Source organism: Bos indicus, chromosome 1 (assembly GCF_029378745.1).
Source record: "Bos indicus isolate NIAB-ARS_2022 breed Sahiwal x Tharparkar chromosome 1, NIAB-ARS_B.indTharparkar_mat_pri_1.0, whole genome shotgun sequence".
Classification (NCBI taxonomy): domain Eukaryota; kingdom Metazoa; phylum Chordata; class Mammalia; order Artiodactyla; family Bovidae; genus Bos; species Bos indicus.
The window spans coordinates 68,090,023-68,117,467 of NC_091760.1; the positions used below are offsets into that span (position 1 = coordinate 68,090,023).

General features: G+C 47.7%; 1 protein-coding gene across 1 annotated transcript in view; it reads left to right on the forward strand.

Moving 5' to 3' along the window:
* The window catches only part of PDIA5 (protein disulfide isomerase family A member 5), a 92,879-nt gene that overhangs the window by 60,667 nt on the left and 4,767 nt on the right, over window positions 1-27,445 (forward strand). The window contains exons 12-15 of the mRNA XM_019956650.2: window positions 14,617-14,687; window positions 15,228-15,388; window positions 19,104-19,234; window positions 25,520-25,590. Of these exons, the coding sequence (XP_019812209.2) occupies window positions 14,617-14,687; window positions 15,228-15,388; window positions 19,104-19,234; window positions 25,520-25,590 (434 nt within the window). The remainder of the gene's footprint in view (window positions 1-14,616; window positions 14,688-15,227; window positions 15,389-19,103; window positions 19,235-25,519; window positions 25,591-27,445) is intronic.

The window sequence follows — 27,445 nt, forward strand, 5'->3', positions numbered from 1 at the left end:
AGTCACTTCAGTCGTGTCCAACTCTGTGCGACCCCATAGACAGCAGCCTACCAGGATCCCCCATCCCTGGGATTCTTCAGGCAAGATCACTGGAGTGGGTTGCCATTTCCTTCTCCAGTGCATGAAAGTGGAAAGTGAAAGTAGGAAGTCACTTGGTCATGTCCGACTCTCAGCGACCCCTTGGACTGTAGCCCACCGGGCTCCTCCGTCCATGGGATTTTCCAGGCAAGAGTACTGGAGTGGATTGCCATTGCCTTCTCCGGCTGAGCCACTAGGGAAACCCAATTGTTTATTAAGCCCCCCCCTTTTTTTTTTTATAGAACCCTGGTTGCAAACTGGGAAAATTTTTGTCTGTATTCTTTCTTGTACTCTTAGGTTGTAAGGAATTCATTGTAGTAGCAGATGCTGGCAGGGTCTGGGCCCCGGAGCCTGGCTATTGAGTTCTTCCCTGCCCTCTCCCCTTGAAATGCACCCACCTGGCTCCCTGAACCAGAGTGATCATCACTTCCGCATCTAAGTCATCTATGAGCATAGAGTAAGGGCTTAATGAATGAGAAAACGAACAAATGAGGTTGTTGAGACCTAAATTAGAAAATGAGAACTAGAAACCAGATGGCAGCCTTTTGTTTCCCCATTAGTCATTGTGAATGAGTATTATGAATACCAGCCCTGTTGAGGCTGTTCCAGCTTCAGACTTAACAAATGAAAAGAGCTGAGATTTTGCTTGTTCAGTTCAGTCGCTCAGTCGTGTCCGACTCTTTGCAACCCCATGGACTGCAGTACCCCAGGTCTCCTTGTCCATCACTAATTCCTGGAGTTTATTCAAACCCGTATCCATTGGATCAGTGATGCCATCCAACCATCTCATCCTCTGTCGTCCCCTTCTTCCGCCTTCAATCTTTCCCAACATCAGGTCTTTTCAAATGAGTCAGCTCTTCACACCAGGTGGCCAAAGAATTGGAGTTTCGCTTGTTAGGTGTCTGCAGATCACAGACCCTACATTCTCTAACAAGGTGTTTGCCTGTCCCCTGCGCACGTGTGCACGTGTTTGTGTGTGTTTCTGCTGGACTATCAGAGTGACAGGGCCAGGGCAAAAGCCTGAGGTGAAGCTCCCTGAGGAACTGCGCATTTAAATTCCCATCTGATGTATGTGGCTCCACATTAAATTAATCTCTCTACAGAGTCCTCCTTCTCTATCTAGGTGCCTGGGCTTTAGAAGGGATGGAATGCACACTGTTTCGAGGGGAATCTGAGCCCAGGAGGTTGACAGACAGCAGGGTCCCTTAGCTGCCTAGCTGTGTATCTTATACTGGAGTGCTCCCGAGAACCCACCCTGATCAGGAGACCACTTCTGTGATATTTGAGGGACCTAGAGAAAAGGACAAATGTCAGGAGGCCGGAGATTGCGCTGCTGGCTCAGGGTTCCCAAGCAAATATTTTAAAAAACGTGAGTTCTGGAAATCACAGTATTATAGGTGCCAATCCCAGACCATATAGGGAGTGGTTAAGAAACAGACCATTTTGGAGACCTAGGAACACTAGTTGGGATCTATCAACATAGAAGATCACGGATTCTACTCAGGATTGTCATAAGCTTGGTTTGTTTCCTAGTATGGGATTGCCAGGTTGATGAGTTAGTGTGTCTTTCTTTTATCAAAGGTGAGTTGCTATTTTCCCAAGTGCCATTGGGAGAACTAGGCAGGGTGGGGCCACCCCGAGCGGAACACCTCCCTTGGTGCTATGTGACTGTGAGTCTGGCCTGGTTCTGTCTAGAGGGTGCTACTTGTTTTTTAATCAGCACTTTTGTTGAAACTATAAAAAAAAAAAAACAAGGCAAACTTTCAAATCTACAAGGGTTAGAATTAGAGAAAGGAAAGCTAGTTAAAATACTGAGCAACTGCATGAAGATTTTAAAAGATCCCCACAGACTGAAATAGTGGAAGTCAAATTATAAAGCTGAATTTATCTTTATGATTTTCTGCTAATTAAAAAGGGAGTGCATATATGTTTTATAAAGGGATAATACAGGAAAGTACAGAGAAGAAGATTAACCTTGTTCCTGGTACAGATTCCCAGGAAGAGCCATGGTCCCTCTTTGCCGTGTTATTTCTGTACAGAGGAAGTGCTCAATGTTAGTTTCCGTCAGAGTCCCACTTGCCTGGAACCTTAATCAAGTGCCTGTGGGACTGCACTCCTGGGTTCTTGGCAGGAGAGGCGCCTGGTATTATCAAACACCTCCATGGCCCCCCTGCTTCTTTACCCTCTTTTCCAGCTTTCCTGCCACGCAATTCCCATCTCAGCCTTTTCCTCCATCTCCCTCCCAGCTGGAGTCCTGGAGAAATCCCACACAGATTTTTCTGCAGCTTGTACTCCCGATGCCCGAGTTGTCATTGAACAAATAAACTCAGCCTGGCCACAACGAGCAAACAGTCACAACAAGGGAACGGGGTGCTGAGACTCACAAGCAGGTGTGCCCCCAGAGCCCACTGTCCAGGTCTGGGCCACCTCCAAGGAACAGTGTGTTGCAAGCAGTGGGCTCCTAGAGGGGTGGTGCCCCATGCGGGGCAAGGACAGAGCCCAGTCCCCTCTGCTCTCCATGTGGCCCTTGACACGGGGCTCTGAGTGGTTGTGGGGAGGTCACAGCCCCAGGCCCAGTCCTGTGATCCGCAGAGCAGTAAATAGTATCTGAAGATGGCGAGGTAGCAGGACCCCAGTAGCCAGCGCTCCGTGGTGCCTTGTGTTTCTTTCTGCAGCATCCGAATGAGAAAAGTCACTGCCCGTTGTCACTCATCTCTCTTCACTGTTTGCTTTGCTGCTGTAATGAGTACCAGCTCCTCCCTCTCTGTGTGCCTGCAGCCCGGCTAACGCAGGGAAGGACATGCTGCTGTAATGCCCCCCGCCCCCCGGAGTGACTGTCACTCACGTGGGGAGATAGAAGGAACAAAGTGGGGCTCCAAGGAGGGGGGTCTGAGGAGCAGCCTGTCTCTCCCACGGGGGTCCTGGGGCCTAAGGAGAAGCTGCTGGGGAATCAGAGCACCCTTGCTGCCCCTTCCCCAGGGCAATGGCAGCCTGCCCACAGCCCTGTCCCATTTCTTGGCAGCAGCCCACCCAGGATGAGAGGTTTTCTTTGCCATAACTCCTGGTAGCAGGTATGTGCCAGAGATTCTGGGCCCAGCCTGCCTTCAGGAGCTGGGCTGCCTGTCTGGATTCAGTATCAGACCCCTGTCAGACCCCAGAATTTCTGCTGCTTATTTCATTTATGTCTACTCCAAGTAATATGTGATCCCTGGAACAGTACAGAGAAATATAAACAAGGAAAAAAACTATGTATAATCCCATTATTCAGAAGCAGCCACTTTATTTTTGTCATCATTCTTTCTAGTTGCTTTTTCTTTTTTATTTTTCCCTTGTTTTCAACTTTAAAAAAAATTGACATAAAGTTAAATTGACTTTTTTCCCTAATATATGTAGATTTGCGTAACCATCTTGCCATAAAACTCCTTTGTGTGATCACTCTTATTTTTTAAGGGCACAAATAATTTAAGAACAATGTTAACATTCTTGTTATTGGGGGCACAAAGTTCAAGGGATACATAGAATATAGTGTAAGCAGTGACAGTCCCCTCCCCACCGGGCCCCCCTTCTCAGGGTTGACCAGTGCTGACTGTTAGTTGTCTCTTTCCCTCCTGTGCTTCTCCCTGAATAACAGGGATCGTTTCTTACCCATTTTCCTGTGATTTGCATTTTTTTCACTTATCACTATATAGGTCTTGAATATATTTTTGTGTAAATGTAAGATGTTAGTATATAAATCTACCGCAGTCTTTTAAAACTAGTAAATAGTATTTTATAATTTACATATGCTATGGATTTTAAACCATCCCATCATAGACATCTATCTCCAGTATTTGTCCAGACAACACAGTAAACCTTTATAAACACATGTATTAGGGAACATGTCTAAAGGTTGAGATGTGTTAGGCTCCCGGAAGGGAGGGTGCTAGGCCCTGTGTTAAGTGTGCTTGAGCCTTGATAGATGCCACCCACTTCTCTCCAGGAAGGGCTCACCACACCCGGTGAGCAGTGCGTGACAGAGCCTGCCTCCTCGCCAGCCCTGAATACTATCAGCCGTTTATATTCCTGCTAGATGGGGCAATGGGACAACTTGTCCGCAGCTCCCAGGCCTCCAGGGAAGTGAGCATCCCTTCATGTGGTAATCAGCCTTTCGTACTTCTTCTGTGAGCCAACTGTTCATTCCCTTTGTCCGTTGTTCTATGGGTTGTCTTTTTCTTCTTGACCTAAACTATTTTCTGTGTTCCAGATGTTCCCTGTTGGTCTGTTGCTTACTTTTGGTCTATGCTGCCTTTTCATTGTACAACAGCATTACCTTTTTATAGTCACATACAAGCTAGAATGTTTATTGAGCACTTGGTGTGGATCAAGCATTGTTCTAAGCACTTTCCATATATGAACTCATTTAATCTTCACAAGAAGTCCTGTGAAGTGGGTATCATGATTATCTCCATTTTACAGCTTAGGAAAGGGAGGCACCAAAAGGTTGAGAAGCTTGCCAGAGGTCATATATCCAAAAAGGTAGGGCCAGGGAAAAACCCAGGTCCTAGGGCCACAGCCTGCAAGGACCAAGCCCTCTGAGAACCTGCCTTTTCCCTCTTGACCTCTGGGATATCCATCCCCGGGATGTAAAAATAGTGTCCTAGGACTTCTGGGTGGTGCTAATGGTAAAGAATCCAGCTGTCAGTGCAGGAGACAAAAGATGCAGGTTCCATCCCTGGGTTGGGAAGATCCCTTGGAGGAGGGCATAGCAACCTACTCCAGTATTCCCTGGAGAATCCCATGGACAGAGGAGCCTGGCGGGCTACAATCCATAGTGTCTCAAAGATTCAGACAAGACTGAAGCAACTTAGCACAAATCTATTTTGTGATATTTTTGTTTTTCTCATTTTGCTTTTTAATTCATCTGGATTTTTCATTTGTTTTGCCAGGTGGGAGGAAGGGATTTCATTTTAAGTTCTGTTTTCCATGCTTTTTCATTTATATTTTTCTTAACATAATACAAAATAATGTTATTAAAAATGCTTATTTGTTCATACTTTTGTGGTCACATAATATTCCATTATATAATGGCACCATAAATTACCTAACCAGCCCCATAATGTTGGAGGTTTGAGTTGTTTACTGTATTTCCCCTTATAAATCATGCTGCAGAGGGCAATTTTCGTGTATAAATATTTGTCCACGTGTCAGATTATCTCCTTAGGATAGAAGCCTGGAAGAAAAAATTTTACAGCTTGTTATTTACATTGTATACTAATGTAAAGGAAGGGGGGAAAAAATCCCATGCTTTCTCTTTAAACAAGAAAGATGAGCCATTCATCAGGATGTGTCTGCCCCAGAGTGTCTGAGTGTCTACAGTCAGCTTTGGTGCAGGTACAGCTGGAAGCCTCGAAAGAGCCCTGAGGTCTCTAGGGGGGCCTGTCACAGTGTTAAATGTTAAAGCATTAGTGTTTCTGCTAGCATCTTTAGGAGACCCACCTCCCTGGCTTGTCCAAGCCAAGGTCCAGGCAAGGCAGCAGGAATCTGGGTAGGAAAATCCAGGTTCCTCTCGAGTGTCAGGTACTAGGGAGCTTTCTAGAATAATCTGGTCCCCTGGAAGATTCTGGTTCCAAGAGCCAGGAAAGTCTCCATTGCTGGTCTGTAATAAAATCTTAGGTGTAACTGAAGTTAATGGAATCCAGAGGAATGCGAAGGCCTGAGGTTGACGGGAGGCCAGCATTCCCACAGCCAGAAAAGAGTGGTCGCGGAGCTGCTGGGCAGCCTCTTTGCCAGGTCGTGAAAATCGGTGTAAGTGTACTTACACAGCTGATAAAAACCCAACAAGGAAGTTTGGCAGTAAAACTTAATGGCCCATCAAATCACAATCAGGACAGTAATGCAGCGGGCCGGAGTTCTCACTGTCCTGTCCACATAGCCGTCCTGGAGGCTGGGGTCCAGGCAGTCACCACTCACACTCTCAGCTCCCCAGGACAGGCGGTTGCCAGCGAGGGAGACCTTTGCTCAGCCAGACAGCTCTCCTCCCAGGGGCCTGGCTGGTTTCCTCAACCCAACTGTTTACAGAAGTTTATTGCTTAGCCTTTGTATCTTGTTCAGGGAGCAGAGGGAATAGCGGCTGGTAGTGAAAACCAGTAACTCTATCGGGAGAACTCTTGGAAATGTATGGGAAACTTCAGGACGACATCCAGATATATTGGAGATTTCCAAAGATGTTTTCCAGACCTAGTAAGGAGCATGGAAGTGTATAAATTTGGGGGTGGGGTGCGGTGAGGCTGTGCACATTGTAAATGACATAGCTACTGGTTTTACTAAATAGAGGTTTAGTCAACCTAGTAACTGGTGTGGCTTTTGCCCCAAAAGAAAGCGGATGCTCTCCTGACCATCCCCTCCTCAGCCAGGCATGAATGATTCAGTTCAACCTTGTATGCACTGCTCTAAACCTGAACAACACAGCCATTCATTCACAAAGTGTGTAGGATGCCATCCTCAGTACCAGAGATGTGGTGGGGAGTGAGACTAAGTGAGATCAGTGTGTACAGAGCTTCATCCCAGTTGGGGGTTTGGAGGGTTCAAGTAAGCAGATTACTCCAGCTATTTGGAGAACAGTCGAGAAAATCAACAGGCTGTTCGAAGCGAATGTGATGCGTTGAGCCTCCCTGGGGTTAGGTGGTCAGGGAATTTCTCTGTAGAAGTGAAATGTGAGCTAAAGCCTGCGTGATGTGAAGCGGTCAGTCATACAAAGACCTAGGGGAGGATCATGTTCCAGGCAATAGCTCGTTAAGAGCTGTGAGGGTAGAAATGAGCTTGCTGAGATAGGAAAACAGAGGTCACAGGTTGCAGTGTAGAGGACAGAGGGACACTCCCTGAGTTGAGGTTGAAGGCAGGAAGGTCTGATTATGTGGAACTTGTGGCTGTGGGAGGGAGTTTGGATTTCAATCTGCTTGTGATGGAAGCGATTGGAAAGTTTTGACCAAGGGAATTTGATAAGACTTATGGTTTGAAAAGATGCCCTGGTCACCCCCTAAATATCAGGAGACAGCAATCTAACAGTCACAGGGCATTGCAAAATGAACTACCATAGGAGTATATGAATAAGACGTCCTTTATGAGTAGAAGAGAAATAGGTGGTCTAGGGGAGCTGAAGTGAACTAGAGAGTCAAAGTCTGGGCCAGAGCTGGGGTGGACATTGTCTATAGAGGCCTTGTCCATCAGGGCTGAGGCTGTGATGGAGTGAGCTGGGGGCTGTGGACAGAACTTTGGGAAAAAGACTGGCTTGTGTGGTTGCAGTGTGCTCCAGCCAGAAGCCTTGTAATCCTACTTTGTAATCCCATCTTGTTTATCCGTGGCCCCTGGAAACCCACCCCCAGTTTATCACTTCATCTCCCAGAGCTGTCATTTCTGGTGATCTCTGTCCTATGTTTCGTGAGGCTGCTGAGACAGTGTGTGGAAAGCCAGTGCAGAGAGAGTGAGCCCTTTTATTACTTGGTAGAGTCCTACAGACGGGGCTGGAGGTTCAGGAGAGCTGTGTGTGCACACCACAGAATCTGTCACCTCCGCATGTCCTCCAGCCACCCCTCCCATGTCTAGGGCAGGCCTCACGGGTCGATCACAGCTCCTCTTCCCTGTGAGCTAGTTTTCCATCTCAGGAGTCCATCTCCAGCCCGCCGCTGATAGAGGCTGGCAGGCGATGTGGAGTCCATTTGCTTCCCCAGGGAGCAGTAGCATCAAAGGACTGAGTCTGTTAAAAGTATGAAGGTGAACTCACTCATCTTGAGGGGTCCTGCCTCATTGACTGGTACGTTTTGGAGAGAAAAAATGGTTTTCTGTGAGTAACTTTGTCTTTTTTGTCTTCTCTGCCCTCACTCTCACATAGTCCCACTGCCCACCTTGAACGTGGGCCCTGCTGGCACTTGCTTGACATCACGTTCTTATCCTGATGGAGGAGGGGGTGGTCAGGGGAGGATCCCCTTCCTGCCCCTCCTGCCTGCCGTGGAGGCCTCTTAGAGCCGGAAGCCCGGGTCTCCTGAGGCTTGCCCAGGCCTCTTTTCCTTCTGCTCTTCTGGGTTGAGTGGCTCTGCTCAGGCCACTCACTACTTACTACAAGGCAGAGAGAACTCTTGGGTGTCAGTCCTCCACAGCAGGGGGAGAGCCTGTGAGCTTCTTTTTCTCAATGTCTCTTCATGCAAGGTGAGCCCCTCCACCCCAGGGGGAGTCAGCCTGGGAGCTGCGGGTAGTGGCGAGGAGCGGGTGGTTACCTCGGGGCAGGGTGCCGGGAGTTCTCAGCCTGGAGGCAGGCCTGCGGATTTCTCTAAGAGCTGTAGACCCCCCTGACTGTAAACCCCAGAGAGTGATTTATTCCTTTTATTTTAGTCAGATTAAAAAAAAAAAATTTTAAGTCAATATATTTTATGTTAAGTCAGTAGAATCCTCCTTAGAATATCTGATTTACTCCAGACATGGGGATCCACGTGGAAGGGAACCTCAGTCTGACACCTGTGTGGACAGCTCCTTGTTCTTCTACCCCGACCACTACGGGAAAGTGACTGCCTCGAGTCAGCCCTTCCCTGTCTTGGCCTCTTATAAGACCAGGGGTCTGTGAACCAGTCAGGACATTCAAAGCCCTCTGAAGTTATTCATAAGTATAGACTGTATATGCATCAATATGGGAGAGGTGAGAGAGAAGCTTCCATTAAATTCTCAAGAATGTCAGTGACCCAAAAGAGCCCAGAGTCCTCCCAGACCAGAGGAGGATGCTCTCTGTTTGGCTGTTGTGGGCGGCTGCTGCCTGCAGGTGGAGGCCCGTGGGGGAGTCCCAAGCTGGACTGTGGGCTTTAAACAGAAATAATGCTGTGCTCTACATGCTTCAGGAACATCCTGTTAAATGGGCTTTTGTGGTCTTTCTTGAGGCTCTACATAGAATCTGTGTAGAAGATTGCTTCTGTGGGGAAATCACATTTTCAGTTCCAAACAAAGTTTACCAAAACAAAACGAAAGATACTTTTGTAGCTCAGTTGTTTATAAAGTGTAAATGGGTTCTGATCATGCTAAATGTTCAGCTCTGGAAAATAATGTTCTTATATTTTAATATTGTGATGACTTTGATATCTGCATGGTTCACCAGCGTCCCAAGTGGGCTCTAGTCAGACCATGAGCCCACAGGGGTCCTCTTCCTCTGGCTCATTTGAGAAGGACCAACATGTTAGTGCCGCTGAGAATCGTGGCCACTCCCCGGGCTGGATTCCATCAGTGAATTTCGTCCATCGAGTCATCTCATGTCTTCCCCGGAGCACTCTCTCCAGAGGAGGGCTTGACAACACTGGCCTGCATTTTCTGGTGTGTGTGTGTGTGTGTGTATTTGTGTTTGGGGGGTTGTAGTTAGGATAGACACTGCGGGGCCCCTGTATTTTCTGTTATGTGTGTGTGTATTTGTATTTGGAGGGTTGTAGTTAGGATAGACACTGTGGGGCCCCTGTATTTTCTGTTATATGTGTGTGTGTGTGTGTATTTGTATTTGGGGGGTTGCAGTTAGGGTAGACACTGTGGGGCCCCTGTCAGTGGGAGGAACAAAGTGAGCATAGACTGAGGAAGCTGGAACAGACAGAGATTGAATGTGTGTCTCAAGGCCACGTGGAGCTGAGCTCTGCAAGAATGACCTTGAAGGAAAGAGGAACTTTTGTCCTAGCCAAAGTGCTCAGATGGAGGCAGGAAAGCTGTTTACGTGGCCCAGTGGCTTCTGGGGAGAAGGGGGTATGTGTGAGAGGGCTCCTCTGGTAATACTGGTGTGTGTCTTCCTTCCTTCCTTCTTTTGTCCCAATTCTTTTTTTTTTTAATTAAAGTGTAGTTGATTTATAGTATTATATTAGTTTCAGGTATGCAACATAGTGATTCAATATTTTTTAGATTGTACTCCATTTAAAGCTTTTACAAAGCGATAGCTATACATCCCTGTGCTCTGTCCTTGTTGCTTATTTTACACATGGTAGTTTGTAACTTTGCATCCCATACCCTTATCTTGCCCCCTTTCCCTTTCCTCTCCCCACTGGTAACCTCTGGTTTGTGCCAGCTGTGAGTCTGTTTCTGTTCTGTTATAAACATTTGCTTCTTTTATTGTTTAGAGTCCACATATAAGTGATTAACATAGAGTATTTGTCTTTTTCTGTCTGACTTCACTAAGCATAGTACCCTCTATGTCTATACACATTGTTACAAATGGCAGAATTTTATTATTTTTATGGTGGGATAATATACCATTGTATACATGTACTGCCTCTTCTTTATCCATTTATCTGTTCATGGACACTTCAGTTCAGTTCAGTCGCTCAGTCATGTCCGACTCTTTGCGACCCCACGAATCGCAGCACGCCAGGCCTCCCTGTCTATCACCAACTCCCGGAGTTCACTCAAACTCATGTGCATCAAGTCGGTGATGCCATCCAGCCATCTCATCCTCTGTCGTCCCCTTCTCCTCCTGCCCCCAATCCCTCCCAGCATCAGGGTCTTTTCCAATGACTCAGCTCTTTGCATGAGGTGGCCAAGTTGCCTCCATATACTGGCAGTTGTAAATAATGCTGCTATGCATTGGGGTGCATATATCCTTTCAAATTAATGGGGTTTTTTGGTTTTTCTTTCAAAATATATACCCAGGAGTGGACTTTCTGGGCCATTTGATGGTTCTATTTTTAGTTTTTTGAGGAACCTCCATACTGTTTTCCATAGTGAATGCACCATTATATTCTCAATGGTGTACCAAGGTTCCCTTTTATCTACTTCCTTGCCAACTTTCATTGTTTGAGGACTTTTTTGACGAGAGCCATTCTGAAAGCTGTCAGGTGATATCTCATTGTGGTTTTGATTTGTATTTCTCTAATGATTAGCCCTGGGATTTCTTTGGAAGGAAGGATGCTAAAGCTGAAACTCCAGTACTTTGGCCACCTCATGCAAAGAGTTGACTCATTGGAAAAGACTCTGATGCTGGGAGGGATTGGGGGCAGGAGGAGAAGGGGACGACAGAGGATGAGATGGCTGGATGGCATCACCGACTCGATGGACGTGAGTCTGAGTGAACTCCGGGAGTTGGTGATGGACAGGGAGGCCTGGCGTGCTGCGATTCATGGGGTCGCAAAGAGTCGGACACAACTGAGAGACTGAACTGAACCGAATGATTAGCAATGTCTTTGGGAAAATGTCTGTTCAAGTCTTATGCCCATTTTTAACTCAGATTGTTTGTTTTTTTTGATTTTGAGTTATTTGAGCTGTTTGTTTTTTTATTAACCCCTTATCAGTCATATCATTTATAAATATTTTCTTCCATTCAGTAGGTTGTCTTTTCATTTTGTCAGTGGTTTACTTTGCTACACAAAGCTTTTATGTTTAATTAGGTCCCATTAGATTATTTTTGCTTTTGTTTTTTTGCCTTAAGAGACAAATCCAAACAAACTTTACTACAATTTGTCAGTGTTCCACTTGTGTTCTAGAAGTTTTATATTTAGGTCTTGACTCTGTTTTGAGTTCTTTTTCATATATGGTGTGATAAAATGTTTTAACTTTATTCTTTAACATTTAGCTGTTCAGTTTTCCCTGCACCACTTATTGACGAGACTGTCGTTTTTTCTTTATATAAATTTGCCTCCTTTGTCATAGATGAGATTAATTGATCCTAAGTGGGTTTATTTCTGGGATCTCTATTCTGTTCCATTGATCTCGGTTTTTGTTTCACTACCATAGTGTTTTGATTACTGCAGTTTTGCAGTGTTGTCTGAAGTCAGGGAGTGTGGTATCTCCAGCTGCTTTGTTCTTTTTTCTCAAGATGACCTCGGCAATTCAGGGTCTCTTGTGGTTCCATATAAATTTTAGGATTATTTATTCTAACTCTGAAAAATGTCATAGGCATTTTGATAGGGATTGTATTAAACCTGTAGATTGCTTTGGTAGTATGGACATTTTAATAATTAATTAATCTTCTAATCCACAAACACAGGTCATCTTTCCATCTCTGTGTATCATCTTCAATTTGTCATCATTGTTTTATAGTTTCAGAATATAGGTCTTTCATCTCCTTAAGTTTATTCCTAGATATTTTATTCTTTTCAATACAGTTTTTAAACAGGATTGTTTTCTTGCTTTTTCTTTCTGATAGTTTGTTATTAGTATAAAGACAATGACATATTTCTGTGTATTAAGTTTATATCCTACAACTTTACTGAACTCATTTGTTTGTTCTAATAGTTTTTTGGTAGAGACATTAGGGTTTTCTATATGTAGTTTCATGTCATATGTAAATAGTGATGATTTTATTTCCTTTCCAGTTTGAATGCCTTTTATTTCTTTTACTTGTCTGATTGCTATGGCTAGGACTATGTTGAATAAAAGTGGTGAGAGGAGACATCTTTGTCTTATTCCTGATTTTAGAGGAAAGGCTTTCAGCGTTTCACTGCTGAGTAATGTTAGCTGTGACTTTGTCATGAATGGCATTTATTTTGTTGAGCTGTGTTGCCTCTGTGCCAGCTTCGATGAGAGTTTTTATCAAGAATGTACGTTGAATTTTGTCAAATGCTTTTTCTGCATCTATTGACATGGTCTTTTTGTTAATATGTTGTATCACATTGATTTATTTGCAGATATTAAACCATCCTTTCATCCCTGTAATAAATCCCACTTGATCATACTGTATGATTCTTTATATATATTGTTGAATTTGGTTTGCTCAGATTTTGTAGAGAGTATATTACATCTGTATTCATCAGAAAGTTAGTTTGTAGTTTGTTTGTAGTGCTTTTACCTGGTATCAGTGTCAGGGTAATGGTGACTTTGTAGAAAGAATTTGGGAAGTGTTCCATTCTCTTCCATTTTCAGGAGCTAGTTTGAGAAGAATAGATATTAGCTCTTCTTTACATGTTTGGTAGAATTACCCTGTGAAGCTATCTGGTCCTGGACTTTTGTTTGCTGAAAGTTTTTTTTTTTTTTTTTTTATGAATTCAACTTCACTAGTAGTGATCAGTATGTTCAGATTGCCTGTTTCTTCCTCATTCAGTCTCCAAGGATTATGTTTCTAGAAATTTGTTCATTTTTTCTAGGTTTTGGTGTATAACCATAGTAGATTTTTTCATATCTCTGATAACTGGTTGTTATTTCTCCTCTTTCATTTACTTGAGTCCTCTTTTTTCCTTAGTGAGCCTGGCTAAGGTTTATTAATTTTGTTTATCTTTTAAAAAAAGCCAACTCTTGGTTTCATTGATCTTTTGTATTGTTTTCTTGGTCTTTGTCTTATTTGTTTCCTCTCTGATCTTTGTTATTTTCTTCATTCAACTGACCTTTAAGTTTGCTTGTTCTTTTTCTAATTCCTTTAGATGATAGATTAGGTTGTTTATTTGAGATGTTTCTTGAAGTTCCCCTTTATCATTATAAACTTAAGTCTCAGAACTGCTTTTCTGCATCCCATAGATTTTGGAAAGTTGTGTTTCCATGCCTTGGTATTTTCTGATAGCCTCTTTAATTCTTTATTGACCTGTTGATTTTTTAGTAATAGCATGCTGCTTGGTCTCCACGTATCTTCCTTTCTTGTCTTGCTTTTTCCCAATAATCAGTAGTAGAATCATGGTGCTCTAAGCTCCCAAGCAGCAGCACACACCGCAAGAAGGCCAGGTCACGTCCCTGTATCCAATTAGCCTTGTCTGTGTGTACCCACCCCAGCCAGCTTTCCCTTGAGAGCGGTCTCCAGCTGAACCAGTCTGGTCCTACTGGCCTCATAGCCCCCTTTGCCGAGATGCTAGAAAATTCTCTTTCTGCTAAAATGAAAGCAATTTAAAAGTGTCCTGTTATCACCTACAGAAAGTAGGTGGGGCTTCCTTTTTAATGTATCAAATGTTATTATTTGTAGCATTATTGCATTCAAGTGGTTGTAAGGAGAAGAGGGCAAAGCAAAGCAGTCTATCCCAAGAAAATGCCATTTGTTTGGAAATGACAAGTGCTTGTCAGATCATACCACCTCCCTTGTGGGGACAGTCAGAACTTGATTTTTCCCCCATTCTCTTGCTTTTGTGAATTCTTATTCTCAGTTCAAGGCCCAGTTCACTTCTGCCTGCATGGTGCTAGGAAGCACACGCTGCTGGTGGCCGTGGCCTCCAGCTAGATTGCTTGGGTTTTCAGCCCAGCTGTGTGACGTGTGGCTGTGTATGAACCTTGGGCAGTCATCCACCCTCTCAGTGCCTCAGCTTTCTCATCTATAAAATGGAGATAACATAGTTCAGACCTTGTAGATAACATAGTTCATACAGACAGTCACCTGGAGCAGGGCCTGGCACATGGGACCTATATATATACGTATCACCAGTATTGTTAATGCAGTTGATTCATTTTTGCCTCTTGTGCCCCTCCCACCCCCAGTGGATCAGGTGAAAGCTTTCTTTTCTCTGAGCTGGTACTGTTATTCTTTTCTCCTGGGTACCCCTGATATCTAGTACTAGGACCCAGCCGTTTTCCGGAGGCAGGAGACATCCTTGGAGCCTCCATGCCATGGGGATGGTTTCTCTTGATTTCTTCCCACAGGGTGTGGACACTGTAAGAAAATGAAGCCAGAGTTTGAGAGTGCAGCAGAAGTCCTCCACGGAGAAGGAGATGTAAGCTTTCTTTCCTTAACCTCCCCCGTTGCTCTCTACTAAATTCGTATCATTCAGTAATACGAACCCTTAAGACAACTTTCCCCTGCAAGCTCTGTAGCAGCTCCCCAGCTCCAAGCAGCTCCCCAGCTCCATGGAGCCCTGCAGGCCTTCTCTGTCCCTGAGTAGATGTGTCTTAGTCAAGCAGGTGGGGCTCCTACCAGGGGTGGAGCAGTGCTCAGAGACCATGGGGTCTGGTTCAGAGGAATGTACCTGGAGGTACCCATCCAGGTGACCTATGCCAAGGTCATGGGCTCTGGGATGAAGCCCCATGGTTCTTTTTCTGTGGGACCTTGCCTATCGGGAACTGCCACAGTCTACTCCAGGCCACAAATGAGATTGGTGGACATGCCAGTGTCCAGTTGTTCCTGGGATGTATGGAGTTCCCGCCCCATGAGGTTCTGACAGGCCCAGGGTGGGCTGGGGCCGGCGTCCGGGCTCCTCTTCTGCCAGCACCGCGTCTGAGGGTGTCATGCATGGTTGGCCTCTCCCCCGTCCCAGAGCTCTGGTGTCCTTGCAGCTGTCGATGCCACCGTCAACAAGGCCCTGGCAGAACGATTCCACATTGCCGAGTTTCCTACACTCAAATATTTTAAGAATGGGGAGAAGTATGCAGTGCCTGCGCTCAGAACAAAGAAGAGCTTCATCGAGTGGATGCGAAAGTGAGTCTGATGGTCTCGATAGCACGTGCTGGTCCCTGGCTGTTGGCCGCTGGACAGGGCCTTGAGGAGATGAAGTACACTTAGGAGCTGCTGACCTTGGCTCAGGGCCTAGGAGCCAAGACAGATAGGGCTTCCCAATCCTCAGGGCACCTCGGGTGTGCTGACCCCGTGTCCTCATCCAGCAGGTCACAGTAACCTTTCTAGGTGTGGTGGCGTCAGCTGCAGGAAGCCATGTGATTCTTTATTAGGACACCCTTCCCCAGTGTGCTAGCCCCAGGTTTCATCATATACACTTTATGCCATTCCTTGTGAGTGGACAAAGGAAACCCAGCTCTTCACGTCCAGAGCTGGACTCCAGGGGCCCAATTCTGGGCCTTCAGTAGTGTCCATGGGGCGGCCCCTGGTGGTTTCAGGTTGAAAAGAAAGGGTTGAAGAGCTCCCTCTGCCTGAGTGTTAGTTTGTGAGGGCTGCCACTGCCAGGACCACAGGCCAGGTGGCTTAATAGCAGGAGTTATTTTTTTTGTTTTGTTTTGTTTTGTTTTGTTTTTACAATTCTAGAGACCAGATAAGACATCGGGGGTGTTGCTTTCCCTGAGCCTCTCTGTGGCCATCTGCGTGTTCTCACATGGTCTTCCCCCAGCCGTGTCCTAATCTCCTCGTCTATAAAGGACACCCGTGAGATCAGATGAGGGTCTACCCGAATGACCTCATTTTAACTTACCTCTCTAAAGACCCTCTCTCCACATACAGTCCCGTTCTAGGGTATTTGGGATTAGGACTTCAGCATAAGAATTTGGGGTAGGAGACACAGTTCACTCCATGGCAGCTGGCAAGTCCAAAAAACATCATGAGGAGCCTTGCAATTGTTCATTCGAGGACTTTGGAACCTGCAGTTATTAGCCTGTCCCCCTCCTGCGAGGGGACTAACTGGGCCACCACACAAGTGCTTTCTCCTGTCCTCACCCCTCCCCCGAGAATCACACCTATACGTAACTTGAATATCTGAGAATACTGCCCCATTTCTGCACTGAGGGAAAGGTAAAGTCAAAGAAGACACTCTCCAGCCTTTGCAGAGGCCCCTGGTGTGTGGCATAATCATGCCCGTGTGAGAACCAAGACTTGAGAGTCACCCAGTGATGTGAGAACTGTGCAAAATAGCAGCATCCAGGGGCAGTTACTTTGTCAGAACACTGGTCCTCAAACTTGGATGTGTGTAAACATTACCTGGTGTTGAGGTGCTTATTGAAGTACAGATTCTGAACCTTTGATTCGGAAAATGTGAATGAAAGAAATCAGTTGGGGTTTTGAGAAACACCAACTTATGGAACAGGAGCAAAGTTTCCACTTGGTTCAGGAGAGGCTCCTGGCAAGAGGTGAGTGGACTGGTCAGGTCCTGGTCTCAGCCCCTCCAGTCTCCTGCTGATCACTAGGGGTGGATGCTCAGTAGCCAGGCCTTGTCTTAGGACCAGAGGGAGCAGTGGTTCATCTCCAAGAGGACCGAGACGCTCTCTCTGCCGGTCCTCTGGTGCAGGAGGCAGGTTGCTCTTCACACCCACCTCTCTGGCCTCACTCTGCTGCCAGGGCTGGTTCCCTGGGAAGGACTGGGCAGGGCAGGGGCTCAGGTGAGGTGTCTGGTGCTTGCACTGTGGTTAGAGGGCTGGGGGAACCAGAGGGTTGATCATTGCCAATCCTTGGTCCAGAGGACTGGACACAGATGGCGAGCATGGAGGGTCTCTGTCCTTCCTGTCCTAGTCACCACCTGAAGAAGCACGAGGGTAAGAGTGTGGGCTTCGGAGTCTGAGAACCCTGCACTCAGATCATGACGCTGGGCCGTTTACTTGACCCTGCTAAGCCCCAGCTTCCCATCTGTAAAGTGGAGACAATACTTTTCCCATAGACTTGTTCAGAGAATTAAATTGGATTATTGTGCATGGTGTTTGTTATTGATGCCAGTTCTCATGTGGTGCAGTAACTGATGGTGCTGCCACCTAAGTGCTGGAACCTCCCAGCCTTGGCAGCATGCTTGTATAACTGTTGCCCCATTTTATACTCAGATCCTACCGAGGCCTATCCCTATTTCCTTGGTTCAGAGAGGTGAAGTGCCTTTCCTTGGGACAAATTGTGGTTCTTTGGGAGCTCAAAAGGAATCCACCAGGCAGAGCATCATTTAACAGCAGATGCTTTGAGATGATGAGGGGCTGAGGCCACCAGCAGGAGGGTGAGCAGATGGTGTTGGGTGAGGTTGATGGCGCCTCTAGGCTTGTGCACGAGTGACCCAATCAGGTGACTAAGATGTGCCCACCAGCAGACCAGCCCAGGGAAGCAGGATCCTGGGACAGAGCAGAGCAGAGGGTTGGTGGGTGGTGTCAGCTGAGGAACCCAGGGTGTATGAGGGGATCTGGAGGGCAAAGAACGGGGCAAGACAGGAAGGCTGGGAGAGGCCAGTCTTGGTCACAAGAGCAGGGGTGCCATTAACCAAACGAAGAAGGTGGGGAAGAAAACTGTTTCGGGAGGTGTGGAAGAAGGGGAGCAGTTCTAAACCTTGTTGGGATTGGGGTGACGGTTGGACCTCCAGGTGGAAATACTGGGAGAACACCTGGAAATGGGCTTGGATGAGAGGTCAGGGCTCGAGTCATCCTCAGCCTAGGGCATTATGGAAGCCACGCAGATGGATGAAACCTTTTGAGAATTGCAGGAGCATGGAGATGGAACCAGAAGAAGAGAATGGGCTTTGGGGAAGGTGGATGGGGTCTCTGCAGGTGCCTGGAAGGAGGGCTTCTGAAAGATGAGCGTGAACTTGGGGCAGCTGGCACTGCGCTTTGCTGCCTTCGCTGGGTACGAGGCCTGAGGTCTGGTGGGCAGGAGCTGTGTGGCACCAGGAGAAGAAGGGAGTGCAGGCAGGGAGTGGATGTGGCAGCATGGGTTCTGGACCACTCCCCAGAGCCACTTCTCAGAGAAGGGAGAGAGAAGCACGATTGTAGGAAGGGGGTCAAGGGCAGCAAGGGCTTTAAAAGACCCTGGAGATCTATACTTCTGTGAGGCAGAGTGGAGGGACCAGTGGACAGAAGTAGCCTGAAAAATTGTGAACCTTTATCGAATGGCTGTCCTGTATGAGTGCTTACAGGCTCTTAGCAACTGTTAGTTGCTTGACCGACTAGGTGCTTTACATGCTCTGTCTCTGCTCTTCTTAAGGATCCCAGGAAGTAGGTATCATTGTACTCATTTAACAGAAAGGAAAGTGGGAGCTCAGAAGGGTTTGGTAACTTAACCTAAGGTCACGCAGGTGGTCGGTAATCTGGATTTGAATGCAGACCCTACCTCACTCTTTGGCTCATGCTCTCTCCACCAGAACAAAGGCTCGGGAGCAGAAGATCACGGAGTGCTTAGGGTACCAGAAGAGGCAGGAGGGAGGGAAAGAGGGAGCCCAGGTGCTGGGGTTCTCCCCAGGGCGAGGAGATGACTGGAGAGGCTCCTTGTCCCCAAAACAGGCTCAGGTCCTTCACACCTTCACAAAATGGCTTCTTAAGAGGCTCCTTGGAGGGAATCTTTGCAGACAGTTCACTTTTCTTTCTGTTTAAACTGAGGATTTGAATTCAGTTTTGGAAAGGATGCCAAGTGATTTTCTCTTATGTGCTCCCCTGAGTGGTTGGGGGTTGGGGGGGTGGTGGAAGCATTTCTTCCAATGACTGTCTCCCCTCCACTCCGATTCCTTTAGCCCCGAGTCCCCGCCACCCCCAGACCCCGCCTGGGAAGAGCAGCAGACCAGCGTGTTGCATCTGTCTGGGGACAACTTCCGGGAGACCCTGAAGCGGAAGAAGCATGCCTTGGTCATGTTCTACGCCCCATGTAAGTCTCTGGGGTGGTCGCCGAGGGGTGAAGGATGGGGTGAGAAGATCCCCTGGGGACCTGGGCAGCCGCAAGCCAACCCTGGGCCATTTTCGCTGTGAGCAGGGCTCTAGTTTCATTCCTGGCTGAGGTCCTTCAGAATCCAGGGCCGGCTCGGTTGGGTTCTGTTCTCACAATAGTCCTAAAGCCCTCTGCTTCTGCCTGTGCCTGGGGCCTGCCTTGTATTAATGATTACTCAGCCACCTCACGTCCCTGGACTCTCCCCATCTGGCTCCCTCCATCCCTCCAGCCATTGACTTCACCTTTGAACCCTGGCACTTCTTAGCTGGGAATTCAGCCCGCCTCATTAGGCCTCTGTGTTCCTATCTTCCTAAGCACCGCCAGCCCAGCCTCCTCTCCCTGACCTTCCTGAGTGGCTCTGAAGCCATGGGGTTGAAGCTGTGGTGGAAGTTCAGTCACATTTGCTCAGAGCTCCCCACCAGGATCCCCATTTTAATCAAAGCTTAAGTTGAGGGAATGACGTGTCTCCTGATGTAGGTGTTTGTGATCTCAAATTGTGTGTTCACTGATTCGTAAAGGAAAGGCTCTTGAATTTCTTGCTCTGCCCTTTCTCCCCCAGGTTACAGCTTAGTGTAATGGAATGGGGATAACAAAGCTGCACTCCACAGAGAAGCAGGCGGCTCAGTCTAGTCCTAGCCTCCCGTGCCTTCCTCTCCAGTGAGGAAGGTCTGCTCAGCTCTCACTGTCCAGGCAGGTCGCCTCCTGGCCTAGCCTCCAACCCCGCCCTCCTGTGGCTGACGCTTCCTCTGGTTGTGCCTTTTCTTCTGCAAGTGGGCCTTGTGCTCTTTCAGTCCCTTGCAGAGCTTCCTCCTGTCCTCCTCTGTCCTGAGAGTAAGTCCAGAAGACTGTGTGGATCTTCCTTCCAGGCAGAGTTGGGGGTGCAGCACTGAGACCAGGAGATGCCTGACTTGCCTGAAGCTTGGCAGCAAGTTAGTGATGATGGAGCCCTGCCCGCGGCCTGGGCTGATACCCTGTCTTAGTCACAATCCTGATTCAGAGGGTAGTTACTTCCCAGCACCTGGTGAGAACCTGGCTGGAGAGAGAGCCTTTGACCAGCCATGGGGTAGACTTGAGAGAATCCAGACTGAATACTTTCTCCAAATTCTCTCACCTTGCCCCCAGACCTCAGTGGGGACACCTACCCTGAGGGGGTGCTAATGACCTCCTTAAAGTAACAGCTTTGTGCTTCATGTTTGGGACCCAGGATACTTGGGAAAGAGGCCCGGTCCCTGCCCACCTCAAAAGTCTCACAGTCCATACCAGTGAGAAATAACTAAATGTGATCCATGCAGGACCTGTTGCTGAGCGACTCAGCTGCTGGCAGAGGGCTTGGTGTCTGGAGTCTCCCATCTCTCTGGCTGCCATGTCCTGCCCTGAGCTCTGCTCTGGGCTCTGAGATGTGTGTTCATCACTGGACAGGAGCAGGGGGGAGGGGACTACCTAATGGAAAAAAATCTTTAAAATGTTTTCAGCAATAAAATCAGTTCAGTCGCTCAGTTGTGTCCGACTCTTTGCAACCAAATGGACTGTATAGCACGCCAGGCTTCCCTGTCCATCACCAGCTCCTGGACCTTGCTCAAACTCATGTCCATCAAATTGGTGATGCCATCCAACCATCTCATCCTCAGTTGTCGCCTTCTCCTCCTCCCTTCAATCTTTCCCAGCATCGGGGTCTTTTCCAAGGAGTCAGTTCTTTGCATCAGGTAGCCAAAGTATTGGAGTTTCAGCTTCAGCATCAGTCCTTCCAATGAATATTCAGGACTGATTTAATTTAGGGTGGACTGGTTTGATCTCTTTGCAGTCCAAGGGACTCTCAAGAGTCTTCACCACCACCACAGTTCAAAAGCATCAATTCTTATAGCGCTCAGCTTTCTTTATGGTCCAACTCTCACATCCATACATGACCACTGGAAAAACCATAACTTTGACTAGACGGACCTTTGTTGGCAAAGTAATGTCCCTGCTTTTTAATATGCTGTCTAGGTTGGTCATAGCTTTTCTTCGAAGGAGCAAGCATCTTTTAATTTCATGGCTGCAGTCACCATCTGCAGTGCTTTTGGAGCCCAAGAAAATAAAGTCTGTCACTGTTTCCATTTTTTCCCCATCTATTTGCCATGAAGTGATGGAACCAGATGCCATGATCTTCATGTTTTGAATGTTGAGTTTTAAGCCAGCTTTTTCACTCTCCTCTTTCACTTTCATCAAGAAGCTCTCTAGTTCTTTTTGCTTTCTGCCATAAGGGTAGTGTTATCTGCATATCTGTGGTTATTGATATTTCTCCGTGCAGTCTTGATTCTAGCTTGTGCTTCCTCCAGCCTGGCATTTCTCATGATGTACTCTGCATATAAGTTAAATAAGCAGGGTGACAATATACAGCCTTGACATACTTCTTTCCTGATTTGGAACCAGTCTGTTATTCCATGTCCGGTTCTAACTGTTGCTTCTTGACCTGCATACAGATTTCTCAGGAGGCAGGTCAAGTGGTCTGGTATTCCCATCTCTTTCAGAATTTTCCACAGTTTGTTGTGATCCACACAGTCAAAGGCTTTGGGATAATCAATAAAGTAGAAGTAGATGTTTTTCTGGAACTCTCTTGCTTTTTTGATGATCCAGCAGATGTTTGCAATTTGATCTCTGGTTCCTCTGCCTTTTCTAGATCCTGCTTGAACATCTGGAAGTTCACGGTTCACGTACTGTTGAATCCTGGCTTGGAGAATTTTGAGCATTACTTTGCTAGTGTGTGAGATGAGTGCAATTGTGCAGTAGTTTGAACATTCTTTGTCTTTGCCTTTCTTTGGGATCGGAATGAAAACTGACCTTTTCCGATCCTGTGGCCACTGCTGAGTTTGCCAGATTTGTTGGCATATTGAGTGCAGCACTTTAACAGCATCATCTTTTAGGATTTGAAATAGCCCAGCTGGAATTCCATCACTTCCACTAGCTTTGTTCCTGGTGATGCTTCCTAAAGCCTGCATTCCAGGATATCCGGTTCTAGGTGAGTGATCACATCATTGTGGTTATCTGAGTCATGAAGATCTTTTTTGCATATGTCTTCTGGGTGTTCTTGCCACCTCTTCTTAATATCTTCTGCTTCTATTAGGTCTATACCATTTCTGTTCTTTATTGTGCCCATCTTTGCATGAAATGTTCCCTTGGTATCGCTAATTTTCTTGAAGAGATCTCTAGTGTTTCCCATTCTATTGTTTTCCTCTATTTCTTTGCACTGATCACTGAGGAAGGCTTTCTTATCTCTCCTTGCTATTCTTTGGAACTCTGCATTCAAATGGGTATATCTTTCCTTTTTTCTTTTGCCTTTAGCTTCTTTTCTTTTCTCAGCTATTTGTAAGGCCTTCTCAGACAACCATTTTGCCTTTTTGCATTTCTTTTTCTTGGCAATAAAATAGCAATAAAATAATATATTCTTATATAAGTGTATATAACATAGTGTATGCCACTGCTAAGTCATTTCAGTCGTGTCCGACTCTGTGTGACCCCATAGACGGCAGCCCACCAGGCTCCCCCATCCCTGGGATTCTCCAGGCAAGAACACTGGAGTGGGTTGCCATTTCCTTCTCCAATGCATGAAAGTGAAAAGTGAAAGTGAAATTGCTCAGTCGTGTCCAACCCTCAGTGACCCCATGGACGGCAGCCTACCAGGCTCCTCCGTCCATGGGATTTTCCAGGCAGGAGTACTGGAGTGGGGTGCCATTGCCTTAGTGTATAGCGTATAATATATTCTTATTTAGTGTATAGTGAAGTGAAGTAAAAGGGTTAGTCACTCAGTCATGTCTGACTCTTTGCTACCCCATGGACTGTAACATATACTTAATTTGTATATAAAGAATCTAAATACTGCAGAAAGGTCACATACCTGATAAAGGTAGGTGGAAAATAAAAAGCAAGCACCCATTTGCCTGTCCCCCTGTATCCCACCTCCCCCCACATCCTCCCCCCATAGTTTCTACACAGCTCTTCTCCTGCTGTTTTGTTGTTCTCTCCTGTTCCAAGCCCCTCTGTTTGCTCTGAATGGTCTGGTCATGGTGACTGCCCCTCTTAGGCCAGCTTGGCTGAGTTGGAATTGGAATTTTCTGTCCTGTCCTTGGTCTTTGTTCCTCTCTCCCAACTCTGGGAGGCTGCTTTAGTTTCCTGCGACACAGAGGTGGTGCCTTTTTAAAGAGCCCATATTAAAAAATCATGCCTCTTCTGGCCCACCTGACATGTCTGGGGAACATCTTCATGCCCTTTCTAAAACAACCTCCCCTCTAGTTATTCATCTGCCATGCTCTTTCTTTTGGGTAATGAGAAAATGAGATGTAGCAGAAGGCCATTAATCTGAGGCCTGGATGCTTTAAATTGATGGTAGCAGGAATTTGCACTAAACTGACAGTGACCTTTATGCTTTCAGTAAGCAGAGAAGTTAAAAAGGAGAAATTAGTAGTGATACAGATTTGGGGGAAGGGAGTAGCTTATTTCCTGCCAGCCTGATGTCTTAGTGGACATTCACGTGCCACTCACAGGGGACCTCTAGGTACTGCAGGGCACACTTTGATGAACTCTCGACCAGTATATTTTGCTCTTTAAATGTTTTCAAAGCTCTATACTGTCATTCCTTTGTAGTATTGATATTTGCATGAATTTGAGCCATTCTTCCCTCTATTGGGAAAAATTAGTACCGTGTTCTTATAATTGCCATTGGCATCTGCCATGAGTTAGGCTGTGCTCAGTACTTTGTCTCAGTTCTGGTGTAACTGTGACCAGCCCAGCTCTCATCTCTACTCCTGTGATGGATGTTGGGAAAATCCTCCCATCACCACCATCCATGCTGCTCTGGGGCCATCTGGCCACTCCACTAGCCAGGCCATGTGGGTGGTCCCGCCCATCTCAGAAACCAGCTCACGTGCTAAATTCAAATTAAAGTTGTAGCTCTGCCTTAATTTGGTTTCACAAACCCTTTGAAATGCCAGTCATTATTACCTTATTTTAAAAAGAGAGAGAGCAGATGAGCCAGGCTGTCTCTGTTCTCTGCCTTGGCTTCCCCAAGGCTGTGGGAGGGCCTGAAGGCCTGGTCCGACTGTTGGTCAAGAAGTTGGCTGGAGCCCGGGCTCCGCAGGGTGCATCTGGCCTCTCCCACCTGTGTTTTGATCAGAATTAATTACCACAGTCAGGGAACTCCTTCCCTCAAAGCAGTTCTGTTTTTTTGGCAGTTGGGTTCAGTGTCTGGAGAGCGGTAGGGAGAGGTGGGTTTGGGTTTTAGTGGACCAAAGCTGAGGGGAAGGCTGGAAAAGCGGGTTTGGGCCAGAGAAGCCTTCAGTTTCTTGGGCTTCCTTCCTGGAGGACGGTGTCTTGGGCTTGCCAAGACAGGAGAAAGAGGCCGCACGCAGGTGGGCCCCATGCCGGGGACCTGTCGCTGGAACCGGAGGGGCTCGGGGCAGCACACATCCCACTGTCCCATTCAGGGCCTCTGGAGCTATGGTTCTCTTCCCCAGGTCGGGAACCCAGGCCCTGAGAAGCGGCAGGGACTCCGGCAGTTTGTCCTCCTCTTAGCCTGACCTCAACGCTCCCGTTCCTAGATCCAGAGTTCAGGCGGACTCTAGGGCAGGAGTGGAAGGACAGCATGACAACCAGGGGTCCTCGGTCCGGGGGTGAGGGCTGGGGGGAATGTGGGAATCAACAGCAGTGCATGAGCTGCCCGAGTCAGGCAGAGTGCTTGCTCCCACCCTCCACTTTCCCACATGCGCCTTTTCAGTCGTGAAGTGGCGAACTCTGCCATTGTCACTGGGGCACAAGAAGGAGCTTCATAACAGGCTCCGAGAGGCCAGAGCACATGTCCTCCTCTTCTAAGCCCGAAGCTCCTGCTGCACCCTGGATCAGGCTCTTCTGAACCCTGAGGGCAGCCCTCCGTGCAAGGAGCTTGCAGAGCAAGACCACAGTGTCTGTGCCCCCACCCCCAGCCTTGGGGGTGGGTGTGGGGTGGGAGGGTATGGGGTGGGAGGTCCCAGGCAAGAGTGAACCTCACTCTGGCACAGGCCTCCTGCAGAGCCCTCGTGCGGACAGCAGACGCACAATGGAGAGTTCGAGTGGTGGGGTTGATGCCTGAACCCTGACGGTGGGTGTGCAGTGGGTGGGAGTCAGATGAACCCTGAAGTCTGCTGGGAGGAGAGAAACTCCTGCAAAGGCCTCTCTGGAGGCTCCATGTGCAAGGCTCTCTCCTTCCCTCTCACACAGGGTGCCCGCACTGTAAGAAGGCCATTCCACACTTTACTGCCACTGCTGATGCCTTCAAAGATGACCGAAAGGTAAGGATACCCTTCCTCTTCATCTCTTGTCCCACCTCCAGCTTCCCATTACCACCAGTGCCCACACCTTCCTCCCTTCTGTTCAGGTCGCCCTCCCCAAGCAGCTTCTGCTGAGACATAGGGATTTCTGGCAACCAGGACATCCTGTTTAGAAGGCAGGATAGAGCTGGCTGCATTTATGCTGCAAAATCGACTGAAAGAGATACACTGAACCGTTACAGCCCTTCCTTGAAGGAGGGGGTGGTAAAGGGGTCATTTGTTCATTCTTTTTTAATGCTCACATCTTTTTACGGTAGGATTTGTAGTCATGCACTACTTGTATAATTAAAAGTACAAATAAAAATATCCCACAAAAGTCAACTGGAGGCGGCCAAGGTGGAGGAGAGCAAGGCCATGGGAACGGAGCCTCATCCCGCCTAAGTGAAAGGCTCCTGCAGCTGCTGACTGATGAAGCAGAAAATTAACAAACTAGAGCTGCAGATCGGCTTAGAGCACAGGGAGGGGGCCTCAGGCAGTGCTCTCGGCAGCTCCAGCAGACCAGGCAGACTCCGAAGCTGCAGGGGCATATGGCAGCGAGAAGACCCCAGAACTCAGGCTGGTGCATCTGCGCTGCTGCTAAGCTGCGTGAGCTGTAAGACTCTCCAGGTCTCAACGTTTCCTTCTTCTAAAGTCACAGCGCTGGTTTAGATGGTCTCAAAGTCTCTTCCCAGTCTGGGACTCCATCGTAGGAACCTGTCCCCTGAAATGCCCCCCAAACACACACACACACACCCAAATCCAAAGTCCGATACATCTCTGCCTTATTTTTCCAGGTGGAATTGTCAGGCGCAGCTGGGGCAGGTGGGATACAGATGCTGAGATCGCCTTGCATTGGCCCCACGGTGGCAGTGATGGGGTGGTGAGAGCTATATAGGAACAGTGAGTCAGAGGAAGCCAGGCACATGTGGGAGGACTCAGACTCCAGACACCTTCCCTGAATCAGGAAGTCCCATGGTCACCTGCGAGCCCTGCCTGTGCCCTTGAGACACCCTTTACCATCAAGAGGGAATATAAGGACAGAAACTTGTCCTCTCCCTGCCACTTGGCTTGCATTGAGAGGGGCATGGCAGGGAGGTGCTTCCTGTCTTCTGTCTCCCTCACCCCTCCACCCACTTCTGCCACCCTCGACCTGAGCAGGGTGGCTGCTCCCAGTCTGGCCACTCCAGCATAGCCCAGGCTGCTCGTCCCTGCAGGGTGGGCATGGGTTGGTTCGGGGAGGCCTTTACTCCCCAGGACCAGAGCTGGACTGGCAGTCTCTCCAATAAAGCTCCCATCATTCTTTACCAGAACACTTGGTGCCCTGGGCACCAAGGTCCGGTCCGAGGGTGACCGGAGTGGGGGTTCCCCACCCCTTGGCTGCTCAGGTCTCCAGAGCCCGTGAGGGGATCACACCAGTCCTCATGAGACTAGCCTGTCTGTGCCCACCATTGGCAGCTGAGGGCTGTTCCTTCTCTTCTCCATCCCCCCTGCTGATGTAGAGGGGTCTCGTTTCCATGGTGACCCCCTCCTTCTCTGAGATACTGATACGCCTTTGCTTAATTATCTTAACTTGGGCCAGTAACGTTGCTGACCTTTTCCTAGAGTTATTCCTTGTCTCCTTCCAAGCCAAGCATCACCCTCACCCATTTTCAGGAACACACTTAACTCTCTGTCCCCGGCAGCTGGCAGGCCAGCGTTCCTGGAGATGGCTCTCAGTAGCAGCAGGAAGCATCCTGTTTTCAGCCAGGGCGCTGGTGCCGTAATGGCTGGGTGCCATCCTAGAACTATCAGATCAGAGCCTTGGGGGATGGCTCCAGGAATTTGTGCTGACCACAGG